The sequence below is a fragment of the Clinocottus analis genome, unplaced genomic scaffold, assembly GCF_023055335.1.
Source record: "Clinocottus analis isolate CAN_PGR_092001 unplaced genomic scaffold, fCliAna1.0.p SCAF_8, whole genome shotgun sequence".
Taxonomy (NCBI): domain Eukaryota; kingdom Metazoa; phylum Chordata; class Actinopteri; order Perciformes; family Cottidae; genus Clinocottus; species Clinocottus analis.
Genome location: NW_027176240.1, coordinates 13,278,971 through 13,300,954, shown reverse-complemented (window position 1 = coordinate 13,300,954; position 21,984 = coordinate 13,278,971). Strand labels below are relative to the sequence as shown.

At 40.1% G+C, this 21,984-nt stretch overlaps 1 protein-coding gene across 33 annotated transcripts in view; it reads right to left on the bottom strand.

Moving 5' to 3' along the window:
- Positions 1–21,984, bottom strand: part of LOC137779604 (neurexin-1a) — a 231,760-nt gene that overhangs the window by 112,972 nt on the left and 96,804 nt on the right. For 28 of the 33 annotated variants that reach the window (XM_068567607.1, XM_068567606.1, XM_068567610.1 and 25 more), the window contains 7 exons: positions 15,067–15,270; positions 12,931–12,957; positions 7,765–7,887; positions 6,782–7,163; positions 5,370–5,560; positions 4,398–4,571; positions 495–614 (listed from right to left, as the gene is read on the bottom strand). In XM_068567607.1, the coding sequence (XP_068423708.1) occupies positions 495–614; positions 4,398–4,571; positions 5,370–5,560; positions 6,782–7,163; positions 7,765–7,887; positions 12,931–12,957; positions 15,067–15,270 (1,221 nt within the window). The remainder of the gene's footprint in view (positions 1–494; positions 615–4,397; positions 4,572–5,369; positions 5,561–6,781; positions 7,164–7,764; positions 7,888–12,930; positions 12,958–15,066; positions 15,271–21,984) is intronic. The other 5 variants (XM_068567614.1, XM_068567624.1, XM_068567633.1 and 2 more) reach the window with 1 other exon arrangement.

Here is a 21,984-nt window from a genome sequence, read left to right as displayed (position 1 = left end):
TTTCACTGAACCGTCAGCCAGATGTCCCAATCCTAAACTACTCTGCCCTGCAGAGTTAAGACGGCTCTCGGCCCCCTCAGTGAAGACAATGTATGTTCAAGCAGAGCTACTGAAGTTGGTTGAAGATTCCTTCTAAATGACCGAGTGGCAGAGCACAGCACAGTTTAGAGCCTTCACTTAGTTTAATTGGAGAATTGACAAAGCAAGTTTTCTGGTAAACATTGTGCTTCATAAGTCACAAATACACATAGCACACGGGCAGAAAAAACAATAATGAGCTGGAACACCAATGCTGTGTGAAAGCACCAGATAAATATGTCCATGCTGTTGATGACAACAACCACTTTTAAACGTCCGACACCAAGAATCTTCTGGATGAGTTGAATTAGCTCCAGAGGTGGACTAGATTATACGTCTAATGCTTTGAGTTGCGTATGAAGTATGTTTTCTTTGTATTTGTCTGACTCATTTAAAAACAGAAAGTGGAAGCCTACCGTCATTACAGAGCGGTCCTCCGAATGTCGTCATGCTGCAGTCACAGCTGAAGCCCTCCCACTGCTGAAGACACACACCCTGGTTGGCACACGAGTCCTCTTGGCACGTCGTGCTGGGGCCTGAATATGAAGACAAATGGCAACTTGCTGAGCAGACTTTTACAATAACATGCAGCACATTCTGCAGATTGACCCTGCAGTGAAATTAAATGTCACGCCGAACACACACACAAACACACACACACACACACACACACACACACACACACACACACACACACACACACAATAGGCTTCTGCAAATGGAAGCATACACGGAACAAACACACATATGCTGTGCAAACACTACAACTGTGAGTTTAGCCATATTTTGTATTCCTTCGATAAAAACTGCTTCAAATTCACAGGTTCAAGCCAAACTGACTGCATTTCCAGTCAACAGACTCAATAAAAACACCACACATGTACAAAAACATCATTTTTTTTAAATCGCTTTACGATTAAAGTATTATTATTAGTGATTTCCAACATTAAATATTTCAGAACAGCGGAATGCGTAATATTAAATGAAATGAAATGTTGCAATTCTGGGTTACAGACACTATTTACATCACGCTTTTATACAATACAGCAGCATGTATTTAAACTTAGATAAAAGAGAACATTACAATAATCTCTTGTTCCAGAGATTGATAAAAAAAAATTAAAAAAAAGTTAATTGCAACATAAGAATAAAAAAGACATTAAGAGTATCAAAAGTAATACTAACACCAGCACCTTAAAGAATAACAATAAAGATATATAAAGTAAAATATTTTGACTAAAAAAAGGATATGTTGTGCATACAATTTAAACTAATACTTGCAATATTGGAAAAGTAATTTCACATGATATACATGTACATGTATACATTAGCGTCTAGATTTGATGTACAGTATTGTTACACCAGCAAGTTAATGCTTCTACAAACTATAGACTGCAGTTCATCTTTCCTCCTCCAAGCGGCAACGTGTCCCTGAACACCTGTGCAGAGGTTGGTGCAGTCACAGGACGCATGTTACTACCAGCTGGGAGTGGGCTCTTAGAAGAATGATGCTCCGAAGGAGGGACCGGAGTTATTAATGTGCTGTTTAATATATGAACGTAATCGAGCTTCCAGATGTGTTTGAGGTCAAAGTATTTGTGCATCCAGGTATTTCCATCATTCCACGTCAGTCTGAGTACGAGTGGCAGTGATACCGAGTGTTTTCAGTTCATGGAGAAATGTTAGTGGAATGGCACAGGTTAGTATGATGGATGATGATGAGTATTATTATTATTAAAAGGAGATTGTTTTTTTTTTGGTTTCAACAATTCAATATTTAGTATTATTTGTCAACATCTGGATATTGGGTACATTTAATGCCACATGGATGTATAATCTGAATAACACACATAATCCTGCTTGCCTGGAGCACTCCTTTACAGCCAGAATTACCCACAGAGAACACATCTACCTTTTCGATAGTTGTTTTATTAATAGTGGATATTTATTCTTTTGTAACTTGACTTACTCTTGTGATATTTTAAAATGAGTCGCTCAGCTATTGAATACAGACATACATTAAAAACTCAACTTTAAAAAGGATGTTTTCTGAATGATTTTCGCCACAGAAACTTGCTGCTTAGCCGCAGTGTAGCTATATTAACTGCTTAATAGATTTATATGTTGGCTGGAGATCATTCAGAGCTAAAAATACAATTATAAAAAGCTGGTCAGTGTTTGTTTTGAAACGATGTTTCTGGAAAACCTTGGAATTCATGTAAATATAAATTGAATTGCATGATAGACTTGTAATTCCACTGCTTATAACGTCGTTCATGGGGTCCTATGGGGTCCAATAGGTGTTGACTTAAAAATATGTATGTGTATTGGCATACTTATACATATTTCTAGTAAATATAAGATACAGAATTATATTCCTTTTTTTTTTTTTTTTAGAAGACCCAATTTCGGTAATGTTTTCTGAAGCATGAAGTGGAGAATAATTCAATTATGTAATTTTAATTCATGTGGAATACAAATCCAGTAACTATAATGTAATTATATTGCTTCATATTTATCAATATACATCTGGATTTAATTAAATTACTGACCACTGGTGCTTCATTTTGAGGCCTACTTTAAACTGTTAATCGCAACAGGCTGTAAATTGTTCTTAATATATATCTATAGAGTGCCAGAGATTACAGGAATATATGGCATTAGTAAACATGGGACTTATAACAACGATGATTCATGTCATATAAAACATGAAAATGACTGAGGTTTGAGTTAGCATCTTAATTATTTTAAATGGGAATTTATGCAAGTGTATAAAGTCATGCAAAAATATTTACAATTAAAAGCACATACATAACCACAGCAAAAACTAAAGCCCAATATAGGCAACACACAAAACGCAGGTGTAAAACAAAATGTGATCTCCATAGACTTTGATACAAGATGGTAATGGTACTTGTATTCTATGGGACTGAAGCCTATTCCATACAGCAGGTGGGTGAATTAAAATTAGGCAGATCTATTGTTCAGGGAGTGGAAAGTGTGGAGGTAGAGACTGAAGACGTGGGGGGCGGAGGCATTGCAGATGCAAAGGGAGGAAGGACATAGGACTCTGTATCAAACACACAAAGCTATCTACCTTGCAAGTCAGCTTTCATCAATGCAACTTTTGTCAGCAAAATAATAGGAAAGGAAAAGGCAAAGTATTCCAGCTGTTAGTAAAGGATCAAGTCGTCAGAGATGGAGGAACAGAAACACAGACTGTTGAAGCAGGAGAGAGAGTGAGGAATGAGGCTGATGTCGGTTCTCAGAAGGAGCCAGAGGGGACAAATTGTATTGTATGGTGCAAACCGGATTAATCTAAACTGTTATACCAACTACTCTCCAAATCATCAGCAATATAAAGAAAAGACATTGTTATAGGTAAGTCATTATTATCGGAAGTAGATATGCCTTCTCCATGTTATTTGGGAAAATCTACAGTTATAGAAAAGTAAGTATTTTCTCTTATTCATATTCTGAAATAATACCTGCCGTAGCAAAATGCAAAATACTGTCGACAAATATATACTACCTTTTGATACCTGTAGATGTGTTTTAAAAAGAAGCCATTTTTCATTGACAGCGACCATTGATGCTATGTGGCGCGAAACAAAAACAGCGAGCTTGACAGACCCACAGAGGGCGCTGAATTTGATTAGAGTAGTAATGTCGAAAGATGAGAAGATCAGACTAAAAAAACAACAGCGGATGAATTGACAAATCAAACTAAGTGAGTGAAGTTGAAAAATAAATCTAATATTGTCTCTGGATGTCGTGCACACATTAGACTGGGCAAATGATATTCATGCATGCAACAAAGGCTTCATACATAATTCAAAAGGATTGCTTCTGGCAAACTCTCAGATCCAGGAAGCATGCATGGAGTAAAACAGAATGGGGCTAAAATGGAAAATAACACTGGCAGTATAAATATGGCAAAGAGAATAATCAGATTATGGCTAAGTGAAACAGAAAGGATTGCCTATGGAGGAGTGTCAGAGCTTGATGCATTTTAACAGAATGCTAACACACTTTATGGATGTTAAATTATGTGTCACAGGTTGGCAATGTGGCTGTGTTTTCACTTGTATGCGTGTCCTCGTCGGACAAGCACAAGAGGATAGTTTTGTGATAATGAGGGGAAACCTAAGTAATTATGAGACTTTCTCAGATAAATCAGGTTTAAATGAAACATCTCAGACCAATGCAATTCAAACCTGAGCTTATGTTAGCGCATGTAGCGAACTCCAGAGACAAAAAAAAGTTTGAAAGCAACAGACAGACAACACGTTTCCTTAGCGGGCCGAGAGATTACTCACCTTCACATCCTCTCTCTATCTGTCCCACACAGTCCAGAGCATCCGACATCAAGTCTGGGAGACGGCCGTTCAGATCCACCGATGCCAGACAACCTTGAAAACCCTCCTTAGCATGCACCAGTTTGGGCAGCTCCTTGAACATCTCTTTAGCCACCCCGCCAATATAAAGATGACCTGTGCAGAAATATGACAATACTGACCCCTAGTGGACACACAACACAGTACTAAGCTTCCCACGTTACGCTTGTTAAAGGAAGTAACAAGCGCATCACTTCAGACAGCATATCCTGACTAAAGAAACCTGGCGTTATTTGTCAATATTGATGATGCTTGTTTGATACAGAAAAGTTTGTTAACCACATAAAGTGCAGGAAGATAATCCTTAGTGTTGTTTCCGAATTTTTTACCCAAGTGTGTCAAATGTAATAATAAAAAAAAAAATCAATATTGTTTGATTTTTTTACATACAAGACAGAAATGTGTCACTCGTGTCATGAACTATCTCTATAAACTGTAATTACAAAATTATGTAAGGTTGCAAATTAGTTTAGTTTATATTTTCAGCACAACAAGTTTTCATAATGTTAATTGACCATTCTTTTAAATTCTTTTAAATGGATCAAATGCTGGCGCACTAAGCACAAACTGTCCTTCCTATGAATTCCCTCCTCCACACGCAAACCCATAGTGTTGCCTACCGAACAGATGGGGGCTGAGCTTTCTGCTCAAGGGTATATCAGTAGTGGTAATGAGTGAGAGCCAAGCATAGCTTTTTGCCTCCACACCTGCATGGTTGCTAGTGCAACCTTTCAGTCACAGACCAGCTTCTCTCACCTCTAGGCCACTGCTGCCCTAATTTAATGGAATCTGTAATATCTATCTATCTATCTATCGATATATATATATATATATCTATATATATATATCTATATCTATATATATATATATCTATAATTCACTATGCCTACGCACCCTTCAGGTCCAGGTTCTTGGCCCCCGTGGTCGTCTGCGTGGTGATCTTGGTATCAATCTTGACCATGTGGAGGTTGTTGGTGTCTCTGGAGATTATGACGTTGTGCCAATGGTTGTCGTTCAGGGGCTTGTTTGAGTTGCCTTTGATCAAGTGAGCTCCATTTCCCAGGTCAGACACATAGTGCAGGTAACTGGAACCGGATATTTCACAACATTAGTCGATGCGACCACGGTCAGCAGCGGAAGGACATGAACTTTACGAAGGACTTTACGAAAGGCTTTGTCCAAAAATATGTATGTATTCAATAAAGTCCAGTTCATTTACAGAGTTTTTGCGTAACAGACAAAATTCATCCGATTTCAACAACAATAAAATCAAAAAGTTTAGTAGAAAAATCAAAAAGTTTAATAAACCTTTGAAAACTAGAGTAAGAGTGTGTGTTTGTTATTGTGTGCTTGTGTGTTCAAATGTGCAGATATGAGAGTATCAGAAAGTGCAGCTGTCTAAGAAGGAGCTAAATAATTGGCAGGTTGCAGCGTTAACAAAAGGTTGTGGGCTGTGCTGAACAAATTTGTCTTGAATTCTTTAGTTTACAGGCAATTTCTGATTTGCATGCTTATTTTAATTAAAATGTTTGACTTTAATGTTTAGCACATTGTATAATACCTTAACTCCAGGCAATACTTAAAAGAAGGTCATTCTATAGCAGCATTTCAGCAAGAAGAAATGTGCCCTTGTGTGGTTGATTCTCTTTTATGTTGGGTATTTGTTGTGCCTTCATGAAGATTAAAAAGAACAGTAATAGCCCACAGCTCTTTCAGTAAATATTCTGGCATAGAGGTGATAAGAAAATAATTTGAATTCCCATTATAAAGGCGCCAAAGCTGTCAGGAATTATATTCTGTTTGGAAACTGTCATGTTGTATGAAGAGCTGCACTATACAACTATATTCCATTCATATGGAGATCCTCGCATCAATAAACTACTCTCAAACTAATTAAATAGTTGAAATGGTTACTTGTCTTTACACCTGGTGGCAGGTAAGATTGCCCTAAAAATTAAGTGAAGTGTGCAAAGAGAAGAGCTGTGTGGTTACTGGACCATGAGCAGTTACCACTCATGAACCAAAACAAGAGAGCCACCCATACAAATTCAAACGTATTAAAAAAAATCCACATGAAATATATCTGAGTACTAGAAATATTGTTGTTTGACAAGTTCTCTCACAGCAGGACTCCACAGTGAGGACTCCTGCACCAAAAATGCTCACAAATGTAGTTAAAAAAGGAAGAACATATATTGTGGTTGCCAACTTCATGGTCTAAAAAAGTCCAGGTAAAGTAAATTGAAGATGTAAAAAAGTAAATGATTTGCTGTACACATATGGGTGAGGTTTTTGCATCCACTCACCCTTTGACCAGCTCCACCACAATGAAGTCATTCCCATCCCCGCTGTTGAACAGGATGAGGCCGTCGGAGGAGGTGGTTTTAAACTGAAAGAAAAGGTGCATGGAGTAGTAGGCCTGCAGGGTAGTGAGGGTCACGTAGCTGGAGCGCGACTTGAAGGTGACGGGGTCAGCGATGATGTTCTTGAAGCCGATCATGGCATTGAGCTCACAGTAATCAATGTCGCCATTTTTACAGAGGTCTATGTAGGCCATGCCGTTGAAAGCGAGGCTCTGGAGGTGGCCGATAAAGTTGGACGGCACCATGGACATGAAGCGCTTCTCAGTCACAATGCCTGTCTCAATGTTATGGAACTCCAGTTGGGTGTGGTCACCTGCCATTTGACCTTTGATCAGCAGAGGGAGGGAGAGATGATGTTATTGGGGGTAACAATTAAAGGAGCAATGATTTACAATTACAACAACATTTAAAAGGGCGGGTGTTGCATGAGTTAATATAACACATTTTCAGACCAAATTGTTGAAATAAAAGTTTAAGTTTAGATTTTCTGTGAATAACTCATTGAAACTGGCTGTTTTCTTAAGGGTGTACATTGAGCAATACAGTGGTCTGAAATGTACAAACCAGAAAAGTACACACCGAATGTCAAAGATAACGTCCCCTTCCGTCTGTCTGCATAGTTTTATAGTAAAATTAACAGTTTTATTAAGATAAATGGGTATTATTCTCCCACATTGTGGCTTTTTGCAGCCATTTTTGGCGTTCTGCTAAAGGACATGTTTTTACATTGTCTTAGAAAACACTCAGAAAATCAAATGAATGAAGACTCACACCAGATGAGCAAAACGTCTAAACCCGTCACAGCACAATATAGTACAGATTAATTTAGTCTTACCTAGAATCTGTGAGCTCAACAAATCTTATGGCTAATTCATGTGTATAGGAAGAAAAAAAGCATTCGGTCAGAGGAGCATGAGGAGAAGTACCTTCCACAGACTGCAGATCATCTACGGTCAGTTTCAAACTCTTGCCTCTCCTGAACACACGTACTGTGTGCCACTCATTATCGTTCAGATTCTGACCCGCAAAAATAGTCTCTGGGCCTTTGCCTGCAGGACAGTCCAAACAACGGTTAACACACATGCATGCATACAGTAGAAAAGTACAGATATTATCAGACAGGCTGAGAGATAGAGAGGGGGGGATCGGAAGAAGGACAAAGTGGAGGAGTTCAGTAGTTTGACAGAGGCAGAAAACATTAAGGTCAACATCGTTAATGGGGCATAAAAGCACATTGTTCTGACTTGCATTTCCTGTCCTGATCGCCTCATTAGATATGGCAACACATTTCTGAAATCTCCCTGAGCAGCATTTATTAAAACCAAGAGGAGGGAGGCAGTAATCAGGATGTCACGTCTATATTTACGACAATAGTAAACCTGACTGTTGTGTTGTAAATGTATAGTGTTGAATAGAAATCGGATGAATAGGCATTTCATTATAGCTGGTCTTTCATTTCTTGTGCTATAGCTGTGTTCCTATAAGGCCACTTGGTGGCAGCATATAACAGCCAAAAGCCCACGACGGAGCAAAGCACTAAACCACCCGGCATCACTCTCAATCTTGTTTACCTCCAACAGTGCAACCCAGTTTATGATTTCTCTTATGTCCACCATGTGACATGAAACGGTAGTATTGAGATCAACACTTGCATAACAGAAGAAATGTCCTTGATGGTGAAAAGAACACATTAAAAAGACAAAATAGACAACTGTCCCTGGAAATCCAGTGTTTCAAAAAAAAAAAAAGGAAATACAGAATGTGATTTGCATCAGCACCCTTGAAAATAAATGGGGGTTTCAAAAAGGAGCCGCTCACTGAAGTCGTCAGTAACATGAAAGAAACTGCACAAATTCTATTCAATTTGATGCCCTCTCATTAAATCCATAAATAATACAAAATGAACATTCAACTCATTAATATTTAACGAATAACAATACTTTCACATCTCTGAATCATCTCTTCCCTGACTGCTGAAACCAGCATATTCATTTTGCATTAAGTGTGTCACTGCTAGTGGGCAGAAATGGAGACGTCACACAGAATCAAGGTGCCAAAAAACCTTAAGGAGAGAAGATCAAATTTAGAATCGGAGCTAAATCAGAGCGACTGCACCAAATCTACGTGATCCCATGAGCAGAAAGAAAAGAAATAGAAATTCTAGCACTGGTCCAATATGAGCAACACATCATGTTTTGCATGCAGCCTCTGTCTTATAGCATCCATGACTTGCCTTGACTATACATGTACCGCTGATGTTCCCCTGCTGCGCATACACAACCCAACAGGCCAATGAGAACCAGCCACTGTGACATGACTAAAATCCTGGGGCACCGCATTCCTTGTTCACTGTGGGGAGTATTTCAGATGGGTGCCATCTTCATTCCCCTGCACCCATTTGTGGCTATTTATTTCCTCCTTTTCTGCAATCTGCAAAGCCCCAATGCAATGTGTATGCAAATGTGAGGGTGCCAAAGTACTGGGACACAGTCAATCTCAGAGGCACAGTTCCGCTTTGTAAGCACTAAACACCGGGGCAGGATTGAAACCAGACGACTGGTGAGGGATTAGGGAGGAGAGATATGAAATAATGGGATGGAGTTGGACTTGAAAGCATGCTTGATCTTTGCCTTCCATCATCCTGTCCCGCTCTCCAAGGAGAAAAGAAAGGGGAAAAGAGGTCAATCGTATTAAGGTGCACAACATTCACTACAGTAGGGCCCGGGTTTATGCCTGCAGTGCAGTCTGTGGTCCAAACCGCCAGCTGCTGGCCAGACATTAAGGTCCTTCAGCCTACTGTCTGCCGCGTCCATCCCTCTCTAGTGCCTCACTGATGGTGATCTATCTGCAGTGATGGATCTGCAGTGATCTCACTCTGCCTCATTGACTTCATGCCCAAAGGAACAGTGGAGAACTGTGGCATGGGGCAGCATGAGAAGATGCGATTATCCAGTCAATCAGCTCCGGCTAGCTGGATGACAGGCCCGATACTGGCGCTGCCTGCTCGCCACTGTGACTCACCCAGGTGGAGCGGAGGGGTCACTCGCTGACCAAGCAGCCGGTCACGACGCTCGGCAACATGCTTGCTCAATCAATGCCTTGCTCGCATGAAAAGCCATCGTTCAGGTTAAATAGTGTTAAAACAATAAATGATGACAATCAATACTAAGCTGCGGTTGCTGGCCATTTAAGTTTATTTCTTCTCTAAACTGAGACTGCTCGATACTGAACATGTTTAAAGGTTGTTTCGAGAGTAACTTGATGTTAATACTGACATTAGAGAAATGTTAGCAATAACTGCGTAATGGTGTCAAGTTAACTACCTTATGGTTTGACGCCAAACACACTTGGGGGATGTCAATGTTTTTTCCAGCTTTTAATTTATCCAGCTAATATTTGTTACGAGGACCTCTGAGCCAACATGTTAGTCTCTTTATCAAACTAATTCAGTGCAACGGGAGAGAACATCCTGGTAATTGCTCTTTCATTTCAGGCACTTCAGTGTTGTCTCTCTTCACTGGGTATTTCAGTTTATAATGTTGCACAGACATAGTATGGCTTGTATTAAGTAGTTATAAGTGTTTTGCTAAATTTGGAGCTTAGCCCATATTTACAATTAAATGTACCTTTTCAGATTAACTGATATAGCATGTGTCATCCTGAATGAGTCCACTGTATTCACCTTCTCATGCATCATAACGAGCACAAGGGTTTAACGTCCATGTAAAAAACGCTTTTACAAAAATTCAAAGACTGATGCATTGAAAATATTAATTATGAAAGAAAACCTGAGTTTAAAACTTGCCAAAGATCATGGAAAAAATAATTATATGGGGTTGCCCTCTCCACTGCTCCACTGTAGATTGTGATTATTCTGCAGTTCAAGTAAATGAATTGTAGAAGACCATAATGTCAGATAAGAAGGAAAAAAATCCAATCTGTCACAAGATATATTTAGTTCATATTTTTAGTTTGTTGTCACTCAGTGCCTGTTAACGGTGTTTAAATCGAAGTGGCAGTGTTTCCCTCGGACAGCTACGGGCAGCCCCAGGGAGCCTAGGTCTCTAATTGACAGTGATGTGTTCTTTGAGTCGCTGCTGAAATTCTCCATCCACCGAGCTGACCGGCGCTGCAGCGCCTGACAAGTCACATTAATTAACACAGAAAAAAAGGACCAAAATAACACAGAGAAAAATTATAACCTAGAAAATATGAATTAAACGCTTCATAAGTGGAAATGCACTGCCATAACAGTTATTTCCAAGAACTTTAATTAAACATTTTCTTATGACAAAAACAGTTCTGGGTCTATTGAAGATGCCATTTCCTGCTATTTTACTTCAATATTAGTATTCTCTTCATTATTATATAAAATCTAAATCAAATCAAAATACTTTTTCTTTGAATTATAGCTTAGTTGTGTGTCGAAAACGCCTACAATACAGCACATTTCTTTTCATCTGTTAAACCATAATTCATTCATGGAAATTTAACAATATAGCACAGTGTCATTAAAGACAATATTTTGTATGAAGAAAATGGGCCACATACTCACATACTGCTTTACACAACACTTTTGATGCTGGTTACTAAAGCAACAATTGTTCGTCCTGAACATCTAAAGAGTAAAAATATTTGCTTAGAGGTCTTTACCTTCAACCAGTACTATACGTTTAACACTTATCCTGACCTCATCTATTTTAGCAAAACTGTGCCTGCAATAAAATAAAATTCAAAACTATTAGCAGAGAAAAATTGGGAACTAAATACAGAAATTAAGTAATCAGTTAAATATTTGGAAAATATCAGTACAACAACCCCTGGAGTCCATGTATGCACACGTTATGCCTTTACACCAGCCTCACAGACCAAGAACGACCTTTTAAAGCATTAGAGGGGGGAATCAGAGCTTAGAGCTTTGTATTTGCATACACAAACAAGGGATGCAATCCAAGATGCATGAACAACGCTATTTAGCATTTAGAAAGGTGTTAAGACGGGCTGGCTCACAGAAGCGTGTCTAGAGGTCACATCATGTGATTCTGTGCAGAGGCGTTTGTTGTGTAAGTCTCTGCTTCTCGTCAGGCTATGACCTTCAAATACTGTAACACATACACAGAGATAACATATCAAACACTTTCAGAGAGAACGGCATGTCATATACAATATGCGACGCTCACTCCATTATAGAGCTTGAACTGTCTTATTGCTGTTGGTATTTACCAACTGTTTATTGAGAGTGTGTCCGTCGCTTCAGTCATTAACCAGGAAAAGGGCTCACGTATTGCGACTCCAGAGGAGTAATTATTAATTCATCACTGTTCCTGAATAATAAATGTCAGGGATATTTACCTCCCAAAATATTGCAATGTAACCTCTTTGTTGAAACGCACACACACACATATACACACAGATATCCACCATGAATTCCCACAACAAGATCTATTCTGTCCCCCTTCCTATTCATCCTTTTCTTTCTGCTCTGTGAGGCAGGTTAATGAGAATAATAAAAATCACACTCTGTATTTCCTCTGTGCCTTCAATGGCCTCATCAATTTACAACCGGCTTGAAATACTGAAGTAGAAAAAAATAAAAAAAATTCCGAGGGCGAGACAAGGAAATCATGCATGTCTAAAATACCTGCAATTCCAAAGCATGCGTTTTATATTAACCAGAATTTATGAGCGAAAGGGTTTGCTAATTAGAAAACAACTCTGTGTGTGGAATCACAGCTGACTGCCAAATTTGGGTTTGTCATTAATTCAAGCCTCCCTCCATCTCCTCCCCACTGCTCATCCTTCTCCTGGACACCAGATGCACACGGCGCCAGCAGGCATTTCTGATGCGCCCGTGGCCCTTGCACCGCAATAAGATGTAACGCCTATGTCGATGCAAGGTGCAAGTCAGATATAATTCAGTGCACGGATAAAGTCCTGTTGGCATAGCTTTAGGAGTTTTTAATGCCAAGATTTTTAATGGCTGCAGAGAAGACATAGTAAACATGACCACATAACACTTATAGATAATAAAACATGAATGTCCAGAAACAGTTAGAGTTAGAGAAGAAGAAGAAAGGTGAACAGTAACTTACTGGAGGAACAGTTTATCCTGATACAATCTAGATGGGGAAGAATAGATGAGAGATAAATTCATCTTTCAACGTTACAGCTGCAGACATCATTAAAGCATACAGTCCACCCCTCTGGGGACACACACACAGACACTGTCCGTCCTCTGATGCTCTCACCCATGGCCCTGAGCTGCAGGAGCTGGTAAAAGCACTGCAGTGTAGCTGTGCCAGAGGAATATGTTTTCAACCAATGTAGAACAGAAAATCATCAGTGCCATAGTTTAGTTATGCAAGATTGTTTGTATTGCTTTGTTTTCCCATGGAGCCAAACTGAATGATTTACATGTTGCATGCAGGGATATTTCTATATAGGATATGATCTTCTATACAGCATGAGAGCATCAGATTTTGGTCAGGGTCAGACAGGGCCAGGAGGAAGCTTTAATGCCACTTTATATTCACTACATTTTTAGACGCAACAGTTAACTACATTAATCTGACGGCAATAGTTAGTTGTCAGTTTGCAGATTAACCTTTTTACACATATGGTCATTATAAAATACGGTGCAATGATGCAGTCTAGATTTTACTACCTCACACTCTATGAAGTAGGTAAAATAAGTACCACCTCAGCAAGAATTAAAATGCTGCTCAAACATTAATGTGTCGGTGGTAATCGTCATCCTATCACTTTAAGTGGGGCCATTCAGCATAATGACTCATTCGGCTTTTCATACTTTAAATTCATTTTGCTGGTAATTCTTACACACTTTGATATTAAGTAAAAATTTCAAGGCAAAACTTTTGACTTGTAACAGAGCTCCTGTTACTCAATCTGAAAGCTGTTTTACGACTGCCTATCAGAACTTAAAGTACCTAGAATTTAGCTCAATCAGGACCATTGAAATACTATTACAAGTAGAGGAACGTGCTATAATGATCCATAATAAATGTGTGTACACATTTATTATGTGTACCCAATAACAAACTAATCTTCTAGCACACAGTAATACCATATTGACTGCCACTATTCCTGAATCTTGTTTTTTAACCCCTCTGTTTCCTTAGGCTCTGCTCATGCCATGTGCTTAGAAAGGTGACCCAGATCAAACTCCCTCCCCTCCATCCCATTTGGCCCTGTCTGTTGTGTGTTGTCAACCACAGCAGAAAAGTGGTCGCAAACAGCCAGAGACCGACACCAGCCGACCCTTACAGGGAATGCTCTGCGTTTTGGAAGGAGGGACGGGGAAGACTGAGGGCTTCAAGGGCTGAGGGCCGGGGGGAAAAACTAAAAAACTCAAAAATACGTGAAAGACAAAACACGGCTATGTGTTGTTTTCATCACATGGAATGTTTTTGGAGTCACAATAATCTGACTCGTCAGCTCCGTCAGTGTGTGGCGCTGTTGTCCTCCGTGGTGGGACACATGCTTCCCTGTGGTCGGCAGAAGACGCAGACGGCCTACTTTGTATGCACCGCTAAACGGCTCCGCTTAGGGAGCCCATTTCTATTTAGCCAGTGGAAAGGAGAAATAGATAGCTATCATTTGCTCGGCATTGCTCCGTTTGAGAGATATCAAACTTTTTACAGGCATCATTGGATTCTTTCCTGAGCAAATAAGCAGACAGACACACACAGTTTTTTATTGTGTCCTCAATTTGCTTTTTGCTGTTGGCGTGGGCATATCTAGTCTTGCGCCGATTTATGAGCAATCAACTGCATACTGGGAGAACAAATGATTGCAGGGCATTGATTTGCCACAACTCACAACTAAGAGCTGCATCATATTCACCGATCACTATATTAGAAGAGTTGTGATTTAATACACATTCTCATCTTCTGAAGAATTATGAGCTTCCTTACATGACAACACCAGGAAAGAATACAACAATCCCCTTTAGAGCAAGACACATGTATGGATCTTGATCTGAAGCGAACTGATGGAACGGGCGGCGAGCATTCCCTGCTGGGCGACAGCAGCTGTGTGCTCAACTGGCAGTGAGCGGAGAGCCGCAGACTCTTGCCATTGAAAGTCTTCACAACCTCTCCCTCTATTCAAAATATGTACATGGTGTCTGTGTGTGAGAGAGAGTGTGTTTGTGTATGTTTGTGACACGTGACTTTGACGCTGCAGTCAAAGCATGTCCGAGACGTTACCTAAATTGACAGTCAAGCGGACGCGGCCGCTCTCCAGCTCGAGACGCAGAGTGTCAGCAGAGTCCCTCGATGTGGTGGCTATTAGGATGCCGTAGGCTCGCTGGGAGCGGAAGCGCAGAGACACATCCTCAGCCTCTGTGTGCATCACCACAGGCAGCTGGACCTTCATAAACTTACTGCCGTCGTAGCTGAGGATAGTCGCCTCTGCAGAGAGAATGAAGAGGAAAACGAGATGAGTGATCCAGTTTCATGATGAACCGATGAGCGCCGCTATCAGTTATGCTTTCAATGAAGTCCTTTGTGAATTTAATTTAATGTTGTGACTTTACATCTTGATGAAAGGCATGCATTAAGGGATCAAGGGTGGAGATATTAAACATTAAATACATGTTCAACTACAGTACTTTGATTTGAAGGTCACCATATCAAAGTGTGAAAACAGGGAAAACTCCGGGCTTCTTTCCAGTAGTGTCTTAGATGATGTGCTCGCTTTGCAGGTCTGCATATATATGTATTCATTCGGACTGCAGATGAATCCGGAACTAGAGTATTGATATTACAAAAAAATCAATAAGTCAATATAAAACTCACCGATTTAGTCCTAGATGGCAAGTACACAAATAGTGTAAATATTTAGTCTTGCTTCACATTGCAGCTGACATATACAAAAACTCTCTCACAAGTCTAAGTCATATCTTCTCTGGGCCAATAAAGGTGGCAGCTTCCATCAGTGAAAACAGTATGGAGGTAGACAAATGCCAGGACATTTGTGGAATAAAACGGAACATATCCAGACATCCATCCATCCATTATCTGAGCCGCTTATCCTCATTAGTGTCGCGGGGCGCTGGAGCCGATCCCAGCTTTCAAGGGGCGAAGGCAGGGTTCACCCTGGACAAGTCGCCAGTCTATCACAGGGCAGACATAGAGACAAACAACCATTCACGCTCACATTCACACCTACGGGCAATTTAGAGTCCAGTTAACCTAAGCAGCATGTTTTTGGACTGTGGGAGGAAGCTGGAGAACCCGGAGAGAACCCACGCTGCCACGGGGAGAACATGCAAACTCCACACAGAAGGACCTGACAGACCAGAATCCAAACCCCGCCCAGACCGGGATCCGAACCCCAGACCCTCTTGCTGTGAGGCGTCAATGCTAGCCACTACACCACTGTGCAGAATTTCAGTTTAAATAATTTGAGACAAACAAATACAATTCTTACATCCACACGTTTTGTTATCTGCAAAGTTGCAGTGACAAACTACAAAAAGGACAAATTGATATTGACTGAGGGGAAAAAAAAACACAAACAGCAACAGAATTCTAATAGTCTGCGGACCTTGAATATTGAGCTTCTGCTCAGGGTGACTGCATTTATTCAAAGCATTAGGCAGCCGTCTAGAGAAATGCAGGGGAGATTGTTTAACGCTGGCAGGGGGTTGTAACTGCATTTCCGGTAGTGTAACTAAACCGTAACCCAATAACAAAGCCATTGCTGCAGCTGCGGTGCCGAGACCGATAGAAGCCAAGTTGGAAGGACGGGAGATGGAGAGTGGTGGGGGAGATGGGTACCAATGTACACACACCACCTCATCACCACTTCCTCTTCACACAGAGCCAATGTCACATCCATCCCCTGGGATGACTCCGTCACATTCCTCACCCAAATCCAATTTCTCCGCGCCCTCCTGGGGTATGCTGCAGATGACAGGGGCGTGTGACAAACGAGTTCTCACTGCTAAACTGTCTGCTTCCTGCCAGGCAGCTGAAGCAAAGAGCTCCATTTAGACACCGTTAGCAGATGCCAGCAGAAATGGAGCAAGTGCCCAATACTTGCTAAATTAGCTAGCACGACAACCCGATCAGAGCATACTCTAGTAGCGGAAAGTATTTGAGGTATTCTTAATATGCAACTGTGCTTGATACTGTAAACACACACAAATAAATAGTAAGTGTCTATTGTTCAGGTCTATGTTTACACTGGGAAGATGGGATGAGAAAATCATTACTGCCAAACAACGAGTAACAGATCTGAGTGCTGCACTATAAGACTGCAAAACCCTATCCCCTCTAAAATGCCTCGGTCAGAAATCGGATCAGTTATGCTTGTGGGAATATGCTTAAACCAAAAGAAACTAAAAGAAGATACAAACACATGGACTGAGATTGATGAGAAATTGATTGATGTATTCTTCTTTTCCTTAAAAAAAAAAAAAAAAAGGTACAGTGCTGTGCCAACACTGGTTTGTTAATTACCGACCGTATAAAAGCCATGTAGTCTGATCCGTTGACTTCCATTATGATGAAAACAAACTGCCATTAAGAATTAAAGTGGGAAGAGAAGTAGTGATGTGTTGTACCCAGTAAAACATATTTTATAAATGAAGAACATTTCACTCATAATTAAGCCAGATTCCTTTTTGTCAGACCGAATAGATCAAATTAATCTCAACTGATGTGAATACTGAATTTCATCCAAGACGTCCACTTTGCTTATTTATGGAATTTTAGACAACCTATCTTATGAATTTCAGCAAAGTCCAGATAGATATTAAAAAACGAAGAATGACATGTGAGGGAATCATTACCTAATGCAAAGTGAGCACCTGTCAAAAATCCAATCCTGGAAGCAAAGTCATTTTTAATGGCACTTCCATATCTAATATCAAAATAAATTGAAAGAACCTGAAGCTGGAGCTGAAGAGGAGGCGGCATGGAGGGAGAATATATAACTAAACCAAGCATTCAGTTACAGACTTGTTAAACACAACACAAACACTGTTCTGTGATTTTCATAAGAAACCAAGGAGTGATCGGGGTGGAGGGGCACTTTCAGGGAAGTAACAAATTAGGTTGTACTACTAAGAAGGAGTATTAAAGACAGCGAGACACACAGTTCTTCCTCCACTCAGCCCCAAAGTGAACAGGCTCTGCAGGAAGGGAGAGCTGTCGGCTGCATGTCACAGAATTGTGATGTCCCACAGTATCAGGACGCTGGGCCCAATCCAATTCAATACTTGCCAGAAAACACCTGCCAAAGGCTTTTGGAAAATGTTTTCATGGCTCTGAGATATCATAAATAATTCAAAGCTGCTCATGTCTTCTTCACTGCAGACGTCTTTGAGCATCTTAGTATACACGATCCAGATAATACACTCACTGCTATTAAACGTGTGAAAACAACCTGCCAGGTTGAGTGGATTTCCAAAGACGGGGAAAATGTCCTCTATAGAGAAAGAAACGGCATCATCCTAAGCCAACATCACATCTGCTGCCCTGTGACCGAAGGGCAACTTCATTAAGGCTGCGAAATGAGAACAAAGATAGAAAATGGATCAGTGTGTCCGTTCAGATTGGTGAAATCTGCATCTTCAGCTCGTGCTGTCGGGAATACACGAGGCAGTCAAGATGGTCAAGATTTAGCATGTGCAAATTAGGTTTTTTTTTGCCAATTTACCCATTAAAGGAGAATTACAACTAAGATTAATGAATGATTTACAAGTTAATCTTTAGTCTTTGGTCTTCGCTGTGCTCTTAAGAAGACCCACTTTAAGAAGCTGTGGAAACCAGACATCGAAAGCTGTAATGTACTGATACAATATAGTACTTTGACAAAGACTCTTTGAATGTTTCCTTCAGGTTTGTCTGCTAAATAAAAATGTGATTGTCTACTTGACTCCAAACCAAACCTCTATTCCACAACACTCACATTTTTAACCAATTTTCTGCGCATCTGTGTACAACGCTTAAGGCATGAGACGACCAGTTCTCTCTAATTTGTGACTATGTTCAAGTGTGGTGAATAACACAGCGTGTTGTCCAAGGGCATGGCTAAAATGTGTTTTGCTAAAGAGGAATATGGCTGAGTTTTGCTAAAACTCTGCCATATTCCTATTTGAGGGCATTTCACAATTATGCAATAACGTTCTGCACCTCTTGGCTTTAGCTTCGGGCCAATGGCAAATGGCTTCATGCTCTGAAAAGCAATAAATGTGCTCAAAGAATCAGTTTTTCTAGTTATACTAATTTAAATAATGGTATTATGTTTTCTACTCAAGGTGTGGATTTTACCACTAGGACTATGTTTTGGCACTGGATATCCACCACCTATCAACAATCCTCGCAATGATACATTCCAATTTAATAGATTTATATTGTATGTTCATGGCGTGTTACAGAATAATGACCTCAAGTGAATGACTATACTATAGGACTACTATATTTAACAACTAAATAAGGAAGATGTTAAGCTCATAAAATCCCTGCTGGGGAGCAGTAACAGCAGGACAAAGAAATGTGCAGAGCCTCGGATAAGGATAATGTAAATGTGTGTCAAGCACATGGTGTACAGCGAGTATATAGTGTATCGACCTGAATATTGATCTTCAGCATCTATATTTATTCAACGCAGCTATCTGTAAGCAAACATTCATCTGCAGCCATCATCCATGTGGTATAATGCAGGTGCTGTCAGTGTTGGAATCCAGCATGTCATATCTCGTTAGGGAATATGTACATGTGCTGCTACGCACCTACCCCACCATCTGGGAGGCTGCCTTACACCCCAAGACTAATATTTGGGCTAATTAGCAACTGGAGGAACAATGAAGAGGAAGACATTTGGGATGCACAGGGGGAAATTGCTTTGTCTGCTTAATTAAAACCTCTCAAAATAGGGTGAATAGCTCCGTGGTTGTCTTCTGAAGCTCCACCTCCTGTTCCTTCCACTCGTTGTCGTCCTCCTCCTCCTCCGCCATATGCAGTAGCTGTATTTTGCCACCGGGTGGTACACCATCCATGGATAAGTGAGAGCTGGGGTAATTCTTTTGACAGCTCCTCGGCCTGCTGGTGCCTGCTTCATCCTACCAGCGCAGAGGCAATCTGGAGCCATCAAAACAGCTGGAAACATGCCATGGCCCATCCTCCATACCACTGCTCCCACTCTCGCCGATGCTAGTCTCATACATAAAGCAGAGACAGCGAGAAACCAAGAGAGACGAGAACATGGCAGTCAAGACACTCCAGAAGATACTTGAGTATAAGAAGGGGGGGCCATAGTGATGGAGACCTTTCTGGGAAGTAGTTTGATACACAGCGCTGCATGCTTCCTGCTTTTGTTGTTTTCAGATGAAGTTAGAGTGGATTTTATCTTTTTGAATCCAAGAACGCTCAGTCCGGATAAGTAATTATCTTACTGAAGTGAAGCGATCTGTATCCAATGCCCACTCTACCTCCCTCGTGTACTATGCCCTAATTCCTGTCAACTCATTAGCTAAAATGGAAGCGCACGTGTGAAGAATGAGAGCCAAACCTCACTGACTCATTCATCAGAGATTGAGATTCACTTTCTCTCTTTTTTTTTTTACCAAGATTACAATTAATTTCCTGTCTGCGCACTACATTACTGCATTTACAAGTCTCATCATGTCATAAGACATTCCTGACTAAATTAATTAATTTCAGAAAACAGGAAATATTCTTGGTATCGTGTGCCTTTATTTGGTTTTGCTTCCATTTCACTCAGTCGATTTCTATCATTCTTGTCTCATTAGGATCTTAGCCAGACATGTTCTACATCCAATGGGATATTTACATAACAACATAATTTTAAAAAGGTGAGTGGCTTGAGCACTAAGGAAAAGCTTGCTCATATGAGCATATGTACAGCTGACATGATGTAACTGCGTGGGATGCCTTTCATTCCGACTGGAGTTAATTTTTTCTCCGGTGGGAGAACCTATTTCTGCTGTCTGTCGTCCCTGTGTGGATGCATCACACTGCGATAACAGTGTGACATACTTGGGCTCTTTTTGACATTCACCTTGATTATGCATATGATAACTGCTTTTTGCTCATTTGCTGCGATCGCTCAAAACTCTCTGTATACTGCTTCAACATCTTGGGAGTTACAAGGTTACATTCTACATCAGTGGTTCTCAAATGGTAGTACGTGTACTACTGGGAGTACATGGATGCACTTCAGGGGATATGTAAAAAATTAGCATTCATTCAAAAATTCTTTAAAAATTGTAATTTATTAAATATTTAATGTAATAAAAGTGTAAGTACATGAACTGAATTTTATATATTCTATATTAAATCAGACCTTGATGGCACAGTGCTGTGTACTACATCTTTTTTTCAACAATAAATGTTTTGTGCTGGTTAGGGGGTACTTGGTTGAAAACATATTTCACAGTTTCATCACTCCAAAAAGGTTGAGAACCACTTTTCTACACATTGCATTAGTTGAGTGTCACAGTTGTGTTATATAATATTCATAATAAACGTACTCTTAACTAGTGGCTTTACATTCAGCCAACATACAATTTGGATGATGCTCTCTGTTGTTATTAACTAAATACAAAATAAACAAGTCATTATACCACTCATCTGGGATTCAGTTAAAATAAAACAATTGAATGATAGTGTTAACAATCAGTAGAAATGTATTACACCCAAATCCTGGGCTACTAGTATAGGTTCAAATTAGTCTGATTGTGTGAATAAGCTTGAAATTCAAATTTGAGTCAAAGAATGATTGCATCAGAGCGGCCAATATTAGCAAGTGAAGGATTTGGGTTCATCATACAGCTGGTTGTTACTTTAATCTAGCTAGTTTTTTATCAAAGAGGCCAAAGTGCAATCCTTTGGTCAAAAAATGCAACAAGCTTAAGCTGAACAGGTAGACAAGTAGGAACATGTTGAGCTGAACAAATGACTGTTATTTTTAGATATATTACAGATTAGGTATCAATGAAATTCAAATACAGCAAAAATAATCTACAGTGTCCAGACTAGCGCAACGGTCTTGTGGGGGGTGGGTAACTGCAAGTGAATGCAACTCTTACTAGAAACAAATACTGGTTATAATGCGATAAACTATACCTCTACCAACATGAAACACTACTGGGG